This window comes from Saccopteryx leptura, chromosome 2, assembly GCF_036850995.1.
Source record: "Saccopteryx leptura isolate mSacLep1 chromosome 2, mSacLep1_pri_phased_curated, whole genome shotgun sequence".
Taxonomy (NCBI): Eukaryota; Metazoa; Chordata; class Mammalia; order Chiroptera; family Emballonuridae; genus Saccopteryx; species Saccopteryx leptura.
The window spans coordinates 221,589,591-221,605,210 of NC_089504.1; the positions used below are offsets into that span (position 1 = coordinate 221,589,591).

At 44.7% G+C, this 15,620-nt stretch overlaps 1 protein-coding gene across 12 annotated transcripts in view; it reads right to left on the reverse strand.

Annotated features, from left to right (window-relative positions):
- Window positions 1-1,888: 1,888 nt before the first annotated feature.
- TTC3 (tetratricopeptide repeat domain 3) overlaps window positions 1,889-15,620 on the reverse strand; it is a 125,752-nt gene continuing 112,020 nt past the window's right edge. For all 12 annotated transcript variants that reach the window (XM_066370218.1, XM_066370217.1, XM_066370225.1 and 9 more), the window contains 8 exons: window positions 14,880-14,980; window positions 11,882-11,972; window positions 11,369-11,461; window positions 7,671-8,011; window positions 5,640-5,766; window positions 5,324-5,458; window positions 4,257-4,352; window positions 1,889-3,282 (listed from right to left, as the gene is read on the reverse strand). In XM_066370218.1, the coding sequence (XP_066226315.1) occupies window positions 3,211-3,282; window positions 4,257-4,352; window positions 5,324-5,458; window positions 5,640-5,766; window positions 7,671-8,011; window positions 11,369-11,461; window positions 11,882-11,972; window positions 14,880-14,980 (1,056 nt within the window). In that variant the 3' untranslated portion in view covers window positions 1,889-3,210. The remainder of the gene's footprint in view (window positions 3,283-4,256; window positions 4,353-5,323; window positions 5,459-5,639; window positions 5,767-7,670; window positions 8,012-11,368; window positions 11,462-11,881; window positions 11,973-14,879; window positions 14,981-15,620) is intronic.

The following is a 15,620-nucleotide window of genomic DNA, read 5'->3' on the forward strand; positions in this document are numbered from 1 at the left end:
TTGCTGCAGATTCACATTCCCAGGTCAGCTTGGGGAGCTTTCAGGAACCTGCCGTATGTTTTCTAGAATGACTCAAGAGATGTGATCCCTTCTCGCTCTCTCCTCCACCCAATCACATTCCAGTCAGGGCTCCTCTGGGATGTTTCCTAATCTGATCCAGCCCAGTCAGGCAGGACCACTGACTCTCCCTGTGCAGCTCCAGGCCCAGTTCTTGACAACAATCAGTAAGTCACCTTTATCAGGCTTTATGTGGTAGGGACTATGCTACACACACTGTCAGAATTTTATTATAAACCTCCCTTTCTCCTTCCTTGCTGCTGCTTCGAAGCCCCCTCACCTGCTGAAATCATGTATTTATTGTCTAGTCAGTGGGAAGGACAAGTTTTACAGGGTCCTTGCCCCTCATGCACTGCTGTGAATATAGCCTGGAGCACGTAGTAGGTACTCTACACACATTTTTTGCTGGTTTCAGGCACTAAAGGCACAGGGTGACATCAGGGTGGACATCTCCCCATAGTCGACTGAGTCAGAGGAAAGAGGATAAAATAATTAGATATGACTGATGGCCAATTCTCCCTGTAATTATTCTTTTAATCATTTTATTAAATTTGAATAAAGTTTAAAACACCTCAATTTCCCATTTCTTTCATGAAGGATCACATTAGAAATGTTTCTGGTCCTGGTTCTAAAGAGCTGTTTCACCCACTTTACGTCTTTCCTTCTCCTCAGCCTCATCAGCAGGTATCCTCTGGTGATGAAAGAAATCTCCATCTGTTACCATCTCTTCTGTTTCCCTTAATCCATTGCTCCAGATCTGGTCTTCTAAGTGAAAAACTAACAGTTTCAGTTTTGTGGGGTGTGGATCCCTTTGCCCACCTGCTTCCACTATATAGGCTTTGGAAACTTCTTAAAAATGTAAATTTTGCATTGCTAGGGCACAATTTCAATGTTATATTGGACTATTCATTATTTGTAGCATAGGTTAAGCTGTTCTGCAGGGAAAATAACCTAAACTCTTAGGAATAGTCATCACTTTAAATTATATTTTATTTTTAATTAAATGCTATCAGATTAAAAACATATAGTAATATTGGTTTTCTTAATTATCTCCTACTGCTCAGCATGCCAGAAGGTCCTCACAAAGTGAACCCCCTTCAGTCGTCCATGAGTCCACTGCACCTCAAAAAAATCAATGCTGAGGGATGTACTTAATGTCAGCATTCATATGAAAAAATCCGTTACTTTTGCCTAAACAATAAACTTTCTATCATCTCTGTGTAAATTTCCCATTCATAAATATAAATAGCCAATCTTGTGAACCTTTATTTGGGCGGGACACAAAGAAATGTTCTGATCCAGACTAAAATGTCCTAAGACTCTCAGTCATACTCTTCAGGTATAACATGGCTCTTCTTTCTTAATGAAGTCACTTTTTTTTTTCTTTTTTGTATTTTTCCAAAGTGAGAAGCGGGGAGGCAGGCAAACAGACTTCTGCATGCGCTTGACCAGGATCCACTTGTCATGCCCACTAGGAGGCGATGTTCTGCCTATCTGGAGCATTGCTCCCTTGCAACCGAAGCCATTCTAGTGCCTGAGGCAGAGGCCATGGAGCCATCCTCAGCGACCAGGGCCAACTTGCTTCAGATGAGCCATGGCTGCAGGAGGAGAAAAGAGAGAGAGAGAGGAGAGAGAGGGGAAGAGGTGGAGAAGCAGATGGGCACTTCTCTTGAGTGCCCTGGCTGGGAATTGAACCTGGGACTTTCACACACCAGGCCGATGCTCTACCACTGAGCCAACTGGCCAGAGCCAATGAAGTCACTTTTAACAATGTAATTTCTCAGTAGAATCCTTTCCCAACATTATTTAAGAAAGAATGAACACACACTGATGTCATTTTAAATGCTCTTTATTTTGACACTCACGGGGATACGTGGAAGGCATGGTCACAATTTGGAGTTTTGTACAATCTGCCTCTCCTCTGTACCTGCTGCTACAAATTGGTCCCTATGTGTCTTAACATCGACAATGCTCAGTCATTGGGAACATGCAATGTTTTAGGGACCTGCAGAGAATCTGCTTCAGAAGAAGGAATAAGCATCTATGGACTAAGTCACTAAGACACCAAAACTCATGGGAACAAAGAATACATTGAGAAATATTCACTGACCCAACTTCCTGTGTGAGAGAGATGGAATGCATCTAGAAGTCATGTTTCTACATTTACCACTGTCTGTAAGTCACTAAAGAGAGCTAATTGTTAATGGTTTCTAATGTAGCGACAGTGTTGTTCTCAAGGCCACAGTACCAGTGTGCATGCATTGCTTCTCACACGGCAAACACAGGATGAGCATGACAGGGATGCCCTGGGACTATCACACAGGAGTCTTGTTTGGGTCCTGCAGCAAGGAAGGGGTGTGATGGTGACTTTCCCCCACAGTGCCGGCTGTGAGCTCCACCTGTTATCTATCCATGAAGCATGATAAATGCCACTAGGGAGAATGGTAAGGAAGTCAAAAATCAGTTCAAATGTGGGGCTGAGATGGTGAGTACAGAGCTCCAACTTCAGGGGTAAAGAAGTTGGCTGATACAAGAAAGTGGTTTGTAATCAATTTTCAAAAATCAGATTATAGCTCTACAAGACAACCAATAAGCACATCACAAATCTCTCAGGAAATAAAATAATGAACAATCAAAATCACATGATGTTTCACATGAGATTTAAATCTTTTTGGCTTAATTTAGCCAATATTTTCACATTAACTACAAATGACTAAAATATGGTTTGCTTAAGCCATTTTTTAAATGCAAAATGTCTGAGGAAGAATGTTGGCATATTTTCAGGAATACTGACTACTGTGAAAACTCTGACCTGGGTACTAACAGGTCCAGGCCTCAGAATTGCTCTGAGGCGCTCACTCTCTCCCAGGGAGCCGTTGTCTCGGGCACCGCGGCAGCCACACTTCATCCCACCAGCCACTGCGAGGCTGTTATTGGTGTTTAGTCAGAGTGGGTGGATTACTCACTATGAACTACACTAGACTAGAGATTCCCACTTACTAGTGCTGTGACACAGTGCAAAAAAATCCTTCAAACGTTTGCCTTTTACACCAAAGGCTGTATGGTTATTCTTCAATTCAACAAACTGGCAAGTTACCCTCGGTGAGCCGTGAGGACCCAGGACAGCAGGCGGCCTCTTCTGGGAGGTGCGGGCTACTTGCCCGACAGGTCATGGGTGGGGCAGGCGGGGCAGGCACTCTGGCCTTTCAGAGACTGCCTGAAGCACTGCAAGAGAAAGGCCACCAGTCAGGGGCCCTGGGAGCACAGGGGCCGGGCTCTCTGTGCTGCTCCTCAGCAGAAACAGCTCTCTTCACCTCAGTGAGCCTGGAGCTACCCCAGACTCAGGGACACAGGTCTGCTCAGGACAGGAGTGTGGACCAAGCCCACCTCAGAGCCTGCCCCAGGCATCAGGGCCTCTGACCTGACCTCTGGGGGACAGCCCCTTGCTTCCTTCCTGCTCCCTTCCCTACACAGCCATAGCTCCAGTCTTGGTACTCCCACCTCCCTGACTTCTAGAGCCTGGTGTTTCCTGGCCCTCAGACTCACTCATTCAATTCCTTGCCTTCCCCCAACCATCTGGACTGGTCCCTGCACACCTCAGCAGCCTGAGAGCCAGGTGTGTGTGTAAAGGCTGAGAGCCCAGCAGGACACCCCTCCCCAATGGAGGCAGGCCAGGCTCCCCCAGGGAGTAAGCTGTGTTCACCCTCCTCCTCAGGGATTCATAAGCTGACAGGGCAAGGACCTGATCTTTTCTAACCTAGTGTCAGGGGTGCAGGGCAAACCCCACAGCACCCCAAACGCCAAAAGTTACCCACAAATCCCAGAGAGGCACAACAGATCCAGTCAGGTTTAGTTTTTCTCCTCAAAAATGTTCCCTTACTCCACACAGTGCACTGAACTGACAAATGTGTGTTCTATGTGTGTAAATCACCTGTCAAGGAACTGACACTGCTCTAAACACCAGCACTGGCCTGACACAGAGCCACTGAGCCTGCATGCGGGGACGGGAGTGCAGGGCACAGCGCACAGCCCACAGCACCACTACCTACAGTGGAGACAGGGACACTACACAGGAAGCGACAGGGAAGTGCTCTGAAAACACAGGAAGTTTTGATAGCTAGGGGAAAAAGTCCCTTTTGTTTTCAAAATACTTCATAGTCTAGACGCAGGATGTGAAGATGGCTATAGAGAATGCTTACCACTTTGTGAAACTTGTGCCCACACTTCAGTGCATGCATGTTCTTGGATTTGAACACCTCATGGCATATTTCACAGGAATGTGCACCACCCAAAGCCTGTGGAAACAAATGTAACTGAATGATAAATTACTAAATTCCTTTTACCACATCAACTCTTCCTACAAGTGGCCTTTGAACACTTTTGCCATGGAAGTAGCAAATTAATCCCAATTATAGCTAAGCCAACTGATGAAACAACTTATTTTTAAATAGTATGTCTTAGGAAAAATAATAATGTACGAAAAGTATAATTTTAAAATTCTAATTTTCTCAGAGAAGACACGTGTTTTATATGGTAACGGATTTCCTGGTAAAATACCATAAATGTCTATTTATCCACCCACACTTAAGTATAGAAAAACTGAACATTACAAATTAATCATTCCTCTAATTCTCTAACAGCTGAGGACAGTCACATCAATTACGACACATCTACCCTATAGACTATGTGTGGCCGATTAAAACCTTAATGGGAGTCCCACCAGCTGTCCAGGGCAGAGCGCCTGCAGCCGTGGCGGCAGGGCTGAGGTCAGGGAGCGGGGCTGTGGCGCAGTCTGTGGGTCTGAAGACCTGAGCTGTTGTTGATGGGCCCCTGGTGATTCTGTGGCAACTTCACCCCGTGAACTGAGCCACTGACATGATCCTAAGTGCTAGGACTGAGTCAGTGTGACTTCAAAGCCCAGTCACACGGAGGAAAATTATCGAAAAATCACTGTTCCTAACTATGCAAAATCCCACACCTGACATAACATTAGTGTATCTGACTACCTGCAGAGTGGAGGGAGATCTCCTTGTCACATGCACAGGGGTTCTCTCTTGCCGGGGGGGCCCAAGGCACCCAAAAAAGTGGAGACAACAGCCCACCATTCTCAACTATTCTAAGGGGACAATGAATTAGATCAGGAAATGAGGAGAATGGGGATAAATCATGGATTAACAATTTTGTTTCCTTCTTGTTCTTCATTAAAGAAAAAGCCAAAAAAACAAAACAAAACCCAACCAACTCTAATCACACACACAATACTCACGGGTAGGTCTTCTGTCCTCTGCTCCTGGGTTTTAGGCAATGGTCCAGTGACTGCAGACGGCGGGCCCTGGGAGGCCCTAGCCACAGAAGCAACAGAGCTGGGCTCTGACAGTGTCCGAACCAGTCCTGGGCTCAGCTGCAGAGATAACATAGTGGGGAAGAAGGTTCAGGCACCCAAAAGCTTGACCATCTTCTGTCTTTAGTACATTGCTCACCACATGTTGGCCGCAAGCTTGTTTTGTTTTTGACAATTCTCACATTTTATAACCAGGTAAGGATACAGTGGAACAGTCACTGTATCTGGACGAAACACTGACCTTTTGTTTCTTGTGTTCATCCATTATGTACTTCGTCACTCTCTGCACAATGTCATCAATACTCAGTCCCGACAATGAGTTCTTGCTTTTGCTTCGCACTCTTTTAATAAAACCAGCAAGCTCGGCACTGAAAGAGAAAGTGGGAAGAAATGACAGCATAAAGTCAAAGTTTCCTACTGCTAAATACTGTGTGCAAAAAAAAAAAAAGGAGAAGTAGTATGTGCCAATATCAATCCAACAGCTGAGAGAAACAAATGTTCACAAAGAAAATTAACAAGCAGACAACAGAGGACAATAGTAACTGCACATAAAACAGCAGAATCACTCTTTCCAGAGTCGTGAAAGTTCACTGCTGTTTCTAAACACTCATTCCCACAGGCGGCGTCCAGCAGTGTCTCCACTGGCCCCACAGGGCTTCCTACAGCCACTCGGGCAGCATCACTAACGACCAGATATCACTGTTTTGAGCTGAAATCAGAACATCTCTACGAGGAAAGTAATTTTGTTGACTTCTTCCCTTAAAAATCTGACCGACAGTGAGGTTTTCACAGCACTGTGGGTATTGATTAATAAATCGGTGAGAACTTGATATTGTGCCACTAATGGCCCAAGTGTTTTAACTTTCAGAAAATTAAGATGCATTTCTATTTGGTTATTTAACATTGACAGATTTAGTCAGAATTGCTAACAATGTTACTTTTAAGGTGCTTTTAATAGTTTAGCTTGAATATTCTGACGACTGGCAGGGTAACTGCACCTGAGAGAACCTACACTGCTTCTCCTACCACGGCCCATGGGGGCTGAAGACACCTGGATGCAGACCGAACACTCTTTCAAATGGCAGGGCTGTCCCGTAGACACAAAACAACAATTCTGGCCAATAACAATTTAGTGACTACTTTGTTTAAAAGTATAAATTCAGAGACTGTAACTAATATTGCATCAAAAGACAGAAATCACACTGGAGGTACAAGGATCGTTCCTGGATGTGGATCCTCTCATCTCAGCCGTCCTCCAGACATCCCCTCTACCTCATCTGCGACAAGGAGCTCCTCTGCCCCCTCACGCCCACCGACCGGAAGAGCACGGCAAGGATGAGGAGAAGTCCTACTGGTGTGCGGATCAGGAATCCATGCTGACAGGTGGATTCCTGTCAGCCTCCTACAGGACTCCCTTTGCAACCTGCCCGCACACCTGCTTCACCGCCAACTTATACGCAGGCTTTTCAACCTTAGCCTTTGCAAGTCAGAGGTATTATCCCACAGGGGTGAGCTGCTGCCGCCGTCTTATACGCCTATGCTTTCCAGAATGATATGGAACCAGTGTTTTGCAGTTCATCCAGGGATTCCAAAACTAGTGTTGGAGCTTATTATGGGTCTATCACAACCTTAAACTGCCGTGGGTTCTGATGAGTGTCCCAAGTTAACAATTTAGACGTGCATATTAAAAAAATGTATCTGGGCCCTGGCCGGTTTGCTCAGTGGTAGAGCATCGGCCTGGTGTGCAGAAGTCCCGGGTTCGATTCACGGCCAGGGCACACAGGAGAGGCGGCCATCTGCTTCTCCACCCCTCCCCCTCTCCTTCCTCTCTGTCTCTCTCTTCCCCCCCTGCAGCTAAGGCTCCATTGGAGCAAAGATGGCCCGGGCGCTGGGGATGGCTCTGTGGCCTCTGCCTCAGGCGCTAGAGTGGCTCTGGTCGCAACATAGCGACGTCCAGGATGGGCAGAGCGTCGCCCCTGGTGGGCGTGCCGGGTGGATCCCGGTCAGGCGCATGCGGGAGACTGTCTGACTGTCTCTCCCCGTTTCCAGCTTCAGAAAAATACAAAAAACAAACAAACAAACAAACAAAAATGTATCTGGCCATGCTCACCTCTATGCTTACAAAATAAAATGTAGCACTTGTGTTTCATAATTGTTTTATTATGCAAAATCCTTTCCACTTCAGTTCCTAACTGGTCATAATGATATCTGGTCAGGAAACCTCAGTTCAATACAAGTATTTAACGCAGTCAGCAGCATTCTGCACTCGTACCTACTGTAGCAGGGGAACACCAGTGACAGGTGCTCGATGATGCTATTGAATGGCTTTCTGGAAGGCTGGCCGGGACGGGCTGCACGTCCTGCAGGAACGAGCCCTTGTTTTGACTGAGTCGCCTGGTCGGCACTCTGACGCCCTGGCAGCTGGATGACTTCTGGCTGACTGAAGGGCGAAGCTGGCAGTGGTGACGAGGGAGCCCCCACTGGGTGATCACTGGCAAAGGCCAGACTTGAATCCTTGGGAACAGCTGCTTGGTTTCCAGTCCTGTGACTTGCAGAAGTTGAGGCACCCTGATCATCATGACCTGAAGACTCAGGAAGTGACTTGGGGTGACTCTGTGGGAAGCACAACACAGTAGTACTTAGAGAAGCATCCATGAACAAATACTGATAATTAAGGGTGACTGTAATAAAACTGGGTGCTCAAGTGCACAGGAAACTTGAACATAATAAATTAAATGTTTTGTTTAGAAAAAGTTACCGGTCATAACATAACCTATTAGCTGTCAGAAAAGGGTTGGACTTTGACTCCTAAATAAATGTCTTTATAATTTCTTATTTTCTCTGTAAAAACTGGAACACTGCTCTGTACCTACCTACCCACACTGCCTCACCTCTCACGGGATCCCACTCTCCTCTCATCTACATTTTGTGACTGACAAGTCAAACAGCTGTTTCAACATTCTCCAAAACTGCCCTTGTCAAGGCCACCAACAGTCTTCATCACTGAGCCCCAGGGACACAGACGCTGCTGGACTCCCTCCTTCCCTCTTCCCTGGGGCCCATTCTCAGCTGCCTGCAGGCCTGCCATGCCTTAATGTTGACGCTCTCTGATCCTCTCGGAGGCCAGACTTCTACCTCACGTTGCCCTCCCCCAGCCACTGCACACTATTACATGCCTCAGTGGCTGCGTGGTTACTGCCCGTAATGCCTGGCCCCTTTTAATGATTCCAGTCTAGAATATTTTCTTGGGACCAACGCTGCAAATCCAAACCTTCTGATGGGCAAGTCCATCGGATGAGTGCTGGGCCCCTCAAACTCATGTCTTCAAAACTAGACTCAGCACTGTCCTTATCCCGCTCTTCATCCAGTGCCCACGTCGTCACTGATGGGAATCCAGACTTGTCCTCAACTCCAGCCCAGCATGCACAGAGCCCCACCTCACGGCAGCACAGTTCTTAGAGCTGCACCTTCTGAATGCCTCTTGGATGGCTCTCCTGCCCACCTTCACCGCCAGTCCTGGATCCAGGACCTGGGACTCCCTCGGGCCCCTCTCCCACTCTGCCATATTGCAGTCAAACTCACTGTCTTACACTGCAAAGCTGATGCTGTCCTTTTACTTGAACCCTATCCCAGCTTCCTAGTGATCTGACGAAAAGTCCAACTTGCTGACCCTGGCTCACAGAATAAGGCTGTGTTCCTTCTGGCCCTGGGGAGTTGACACTCTCACTCTCGTTCCCTCTGTCTCACTAAACTTTTTTACACACAAAAGGGGGGTGTTCTCTCTTTTTCTTCCAGTCTCCAATGTGCTGCTACTTCCAGTTGGGACACTCTGGCCTCCCAGACATACCATCCAGCCCCTCACACACACCTGCCATGCCTCCTGATTCCACTTCCACTGACTCCCTGAGACCTTCAGCAGAGAGCTGCTGCCGAGGCCTAGCCTCGAGTTAAGGTCAGTGCCTCTAACTTACACTGTTACAGCGTTCTACAAGCCAATGAAAGACCTTGGAGCACTCTGATTGTAATTAGGGTTTAATGCCTCTGGTTCCCGAACCCATATGCATGCTGAGGACACAGACCACACCTAATCTTGACCACCACCAAATGCCCAATGGGTGAATAGGGGAGAAATGACACAGAGAAAATGATTTTTAGGGATGCTTATTATTCAAGCTGCTTGCACACTGACAGTTCCCAGGATCCTGGATATTAAAATTCTTTCAAGTATTTATAAAATTACATAAGCTAGAATGAAAAATTAATAGTAAAATATTCTACTTAGATCTAACTTTCCCCCTCCATATCTGCTAATAAGAACTTGGAAAAATTGTAAATGGTAATTTACTTCTAAATAAAACTCTTATTTATGATATTAATTCAAGTGAAGGAAAAAACTTTTTCTAAAGAGATAAAACTTTGGATCTCAATATAGAATATTTTACTCAGTTCAAGGTGGCTAAACCTTTTAATGTATTAAAAATATTTTTTTTTTGCAGATGAATGCACTAGTTTGAATGCTTAATGTGCAATATTCTGATGTGAAAAAAGATGTTCCCAATCAGGCTCCTGACAGTGGGGAAGCTGTCATCTAAGTTAAGGAGACAGAACATAGGGTGGGGGCCCATGAGGGCAACCCCAGGTGGGTTTCAGGAAAGGTAGGGTACAGAGGTTGGGACAGTGTCCTAGGCAAAGGTCTGCCCATAGCAGAAAGGGCAAATCAAGTACTGGGGAAAAGAGCTGCCTTCAGACTGTTTTAGAACCAAAAGACCTCTCAATGTTGTGCCAAAACATTCTGAAATCTATCTCTAATCAATTCTTGAATAGAGTCCTTTAAATTCTTATAGCCCAACCCTGGCCAGTTGGCTCAGTAGTAGAGCGTGGGCCTGGTTTGTGAATGTCCTGGGCTCAATTTCGTCAAGGCACACAGGAGAAATTAACACCTGCTTCTCTACCTTTCCCCTTTCCCCTTCTCTCTCTTCCCCTCTTGCGGTCATGGCTCGATTGATTCAAGCAAGTTGGCTCTAGGTGCTGAGGATGGTGCTGAAAATAGCTTGGTTGTGAGCATGGCCCCAAATGGGCAGAGCATCAGCCCCAGACGGGGGTTGCGGGGTGGATTTCGGTTAGGGTACATGTGAGAGTCTGTCTTTCTATCTTGCCTTCTCTCACTTGGAAGAAAAAAAGAAATAAAATTCTTATGGTCCGATCTCCCTTGGCTTAATTAATTTCAATTTAGTATTTACAGAGCATCTACTATACCCAAATAAGAAATATATATGCCAGAATAAAAGAAAGTGATACTAGATTTAGCCATATTTAAAAGTCCACAAAGTAAAATTAACATTTTTCTTTACTGGGCTGCATAATTGAAAATAAAAAGACAAAGTCTGGCAATCACCATTATTCAGAAGATTCGGCACATACCTCAAGCCAGCAGTCACTATGGTAGGCCAGCCTAGCAAACCCTTGGTGTCTCATGCACAGCAGTTTTTAATTTTGTATTTAACAAGAAAACAAACCTTAATTTCCAGACTGTGGCCTGATGCCCCAAGGCATGAGGAATAAACTACTGTATATCTGAATCACAGGTACTTGCTACACCTGGAGTATTTGTTTAAGTGCACTCGCGCGCGCGCGCGCATACATACACACACACACACACACACACACACGCATCCTGGAAGGAAAGGGGAGATGTAGCAGCACTGCGTTCACCTCGGTCCTCTCCCAAGACCCTTGATGTAGAAAGAATGTCTTCCACTTATGTCTTCCAATTTATATAGGCATGTTTATTGTTACGCTTAAAAGGTTGACCAGTAGCACCAACAATGAAAAGACTAAGGCAATTACTTATCCATCCCATCCTCCTTCCCAGAAAACAACCACCATCATCAACCTCTTTGGCCAGGTAATGAAGAAACTGTAGCTCTTTACATTATGTTTTCTTCCCTTCGAAAAGCAGATGAAACTCACCACAGGAAACGAGAGCTCAGAGACCTGCACTGTGGAAAGTTCACTGAGCCGGCAACCATTTCTAACTGCCGTAATTCGTTCTTCAAACTGAGTCTGCAAGTAGGAGAAAAGGTGTTAAGTTTTTCTAACAAATTCTAAGGGAAAATCACCATGACCAATGATTACCATTTTTCTTACTATTCATTAAAAACGGTCAACAATTTTTCAAGAAACATAAATCAAGCACAAGGTAAACAAGTATTTCTTGTAAGATAAATTCAAAACAAGACCTCATAAATCAGAAAGCTCTGCAGCTTGATCAAACATAACTGCTCTGAACTTATCAGTCAAGGGCAGAGCTTAAGATGCTAAGAAATACCATTACTTTCATGAAAAATTCTTAAAATTTCAACAAGAAATATATATTGCCTTTAATAGCTCAAAAAAGGAAGAGTTTCAATTTTACTCTAGCTTCATGAGAATTATAGCCATAGTATCGATTTTGACAGAATTACAAAATATTTTACAACTTACGTCTACTTTTTCAATTTCTTTTTGAACATCAGAAAGAAATGAGTCCCATGAATGTACATCAGACTCCAGGTCAGGATACACTGCAGAATCACTGAAAAGTAGAGAAATATAAAACTCCTTAATGTCCATTTTAAATTTTTTTTTTTTTTTTTCTGAAGCTGGAAACGGGGAGGCAGTCAGACAGACTCCCACATGCGCCCGACCGGGATCCACCTGGCACTCCCACCAGGGGGTGATGCTCTGCCCATCCGGGGCTTCGCTTTGTTGTGACCAGAGCCACTCTAGCGCCTGAGGCAGAGGCCAAGGAGCCATCCCCAGCGCCCGGGCCATCTTTGCTCCAATGGAGCCTTGGCTGCGGGAGGGGAAGAGCGAGACAGAGAGGAAGGAGAGGGGGAGTGTTGGAGAAGCAGATGGGCGCTTCTCCTGTGTGCCCTGGCTGGGAATCGAACCCGGGACTTCCGCACGCCAGGCCGACGCTCTACCACTGAGCCAACCGGCCAGGGCCTTAAAATATTTTTAAAAATTAAAAGCACTAAAGTATAAATGAAAATAAACCTTAAAAATGGAAGCTGCATTTCACATGATCACACACGGAGACCACCTATTTTAAAAAAACTATGCATCTTAAAAATACCGCTAGAAACACTTTTGGAAATTTTTTATTTTTAAGATTTTATTTATTGATTTTATGGTGGGGTGGGGAGCATCATGAGAAGTATCAACTCATAATTGGTTCACTTTAGTTGTTTCTTGGTTGCTGTATGTGCCTTGACCGGGCAAGCACAGGGTTTTGAACCAGCAACCTCAGTATCCCAGGTTTAACACTTCATCCACTGTGTCACCACAGGTCAGGCAACACTTTTGGAAATTTTATTTATTGATTTTTTTATTATTATTTTTTTTTTAGAGAGAGAGGAGTGAGAGAGAGACAGAGAGAGAGAGAAGGGGGAGGAGCAGGAAGCATCAACTCCCATATGTGCCTTGACCAGGCAGGCCCAAGGTTTTGAACCGGCGACCTCAGTGTTCCAGGTCGACGCTTTATCCCACTGCGCCACCACAGGTCAGGCCACTTTTGGAAATTTTAATGATTGATCTAACTCAAACCTAAAACTGGTGAGCAGGGAGCAAATATTCTCCTGAATTTTAATTTCTTTCCCCAAATTTGAATATGTGGCCATTTTTTATTTTGACATCCATTTGTTTGTTTATTTATGTGACAGAGAGGCAGAGAGAGGGACAGATAGAGATAGGCAGGCAGGAAGGGAGAGAGATGAGAAGCATCAATTCTTTGTTGTGGCACCTTAGTTGTTCATTGATTGCTTTCTCATATGTGCCTTGATCAGGGGGCTAAAACAGAGCGAGTGATCCCTTGTTCAAGCCAGCGAACTTGCGCTCAAGCTGGTGAACCTTGCTCAACCAGATGAGCCCATGCTCAAGCTGGCGACCTCGGGGTTTCGAACCTGGGTCTTCTGCGTCCCAGTCCAATGCTCTATCCACTGTGCAACCGCCTGGTCAGGCTTGACATCCACATTTAACATGAAAGGCTGCCTGTGCATTAAAAAAAAAAAAAGGCTGCCTGGAACAGTTAAAACATTCCAATAGAACGCTAATTCCCACCTTACTATAAAATACAGAAAGGGGTCTGAAAGACAACAACAGATTTATGGCCTTAGGGCCACGTGAATCTGGTCTACTGGGGGCAACACAGAAGCCTTCTCCTTAACTGAGATCAGTAACACCACCAGCATGTGATTGTGTCTGTTCTCATGAAACATATTAAGGAAAACCCAGAACTCCCTTTTATGCCTTTGTCTTTTGCTGTCCTTTGGTGGAATGGGCAGTTAGCACAGATTTTCAGAAAGAAGCCATGTGCACTGTGAGGTTACTAAGGGAAAGGGCATGAGACAGAGCGAGGTGGGAGGCCTGTATGTTCCCCAGGTGTATGCAGCATATGAACACCATGGGGTCTTAACCTCAACTGCTGAAGTCCTATTATCTGAATCAGCATTTAATTTACCTTTAATCAGAAAGGTCTTTGCATGTGAAAAAAACCTAAATCTTAAAAATGACAAAAAAAAAACCAAACTAGACATTAAAATTGTTTTCCATGACCCAGAGAAATGCTGGTTCAGTGTGGAGGGCTTAACATTAAATAAAAAAGCATGAGGAAGGCTGAAAACCTGGGATTAAAAAGCCAAAACCTGTGTGTGAAACATAGTGAAAAAAAAACAGAGGAAAAGCCATCCCATGTGTGAAATTGCACAAAGAAAAGTGCTAAACACTAGATGGCAGAGGACCCTCGAGGTGTCTCGGGTAAACCTTCTAAAAACCAGACAAAACAAACAAAAACAGGAGAAGCTTAGGGAGAGCTGAGGCAGTGAGCATCCGTAAGAGTAACATCCTCCGAGGTGGCTTTCCCATGCTCCACTACAAGGACTCTGAAGGGGCTGTTCACAGGGAAGGCAATTTGGCAAGATGTTTAAAGAGCCTTGAAAATGTGAGCTTCATTCCAAAAATTTATTGCATGTTAATGATTAATAATGTGCATACAATGTAGCTATAGAATACTAGATGCTGCATGGCTTTTATTAAACAAAATATGTAAAAATACGCCACCGCCCCACCTGTACTGCCTGACCCCTCAGCGCTCGCCCGTGTGCTGGAGTCTGGCTCAACCTTTCCCTACTTGGTTGGGGAATGCTGATTATCGATGTGAAGACGTTTCCTATACTTAGTGAAATAATATACTCTACAGGTTTTCGTTTTTTTCAAATAATTAATTTATTCAAAAATATTAACTAATTCTACCTCAATTTAGAATTATGGATGATTTTTGTCATTTTTGTTGGCATGCCCTGGTATTTCTACAGCTTAATATGTACTGAGTAACTATGAAAAAATAAAATGGTCCTGCCTAATATAAAATTCTTTTCTGTCAGGTCGCTTGTAACTTTGATTTACTAAGTGATGTGCTGAAAACCATAACAACATGCGATACCTGCTCAACTGCTTCAAGCTCTTCAGATAGCCTTCTGCTTGTGACTCCATGACCCGCAACTTACACACTTCCATCTCCTTCCCGTTTTCAAGCACAGACACCTGCCATTAGATTAGAGAACATTTAAGATTGTTAAAACTAAAAAACTGAAACTATTTTATAGTTGTTAAAACATATAAATACATATTTTCAACCAGTGGTTTTCAACTGCCAGTCCACCAGTAATTTCGTGAAAGTTACCGTAACTTCCCCGATGTTGTGTGAAGATTATAGGCCCACCTGCAGTTGAAAAACACTGTTCTGAACCACTGTGGAGTTTCTTTCTAAATGACATACCGTGACAGCGTGACAGTTACCAGTACTTGATTATGTTGTAATTCTTCTCAGGTGAACATGAATTAAAACTTTTGAATTTGAAATAAGAATAAGAAAATGACAGTAAAATTATATGCCTTAATATGCCTTAAATGATCCTTTTCTCAGAGATGAAACTTCCCGTGTGGCTTGCTGCTTAAGTGCGAGGGAGTTATCTGTGTGTATGTGCATCTCTAGTGGGTCCAGCTATGGTCCTGTCGTGGCGAGCACAGGGCCAGGAGCCTGCAGAACAACCCGAAGGCAGCACCTATAGCAGGGGTCCCCAAACTTTTTACACAGGGGGCCAGTTCACTGTCCCTCAGACCGTTGGAGAACCAGACTATAAAAAAAACTATGGGCCCTGGCCGGTTGGCTCAGTGGTCGAGT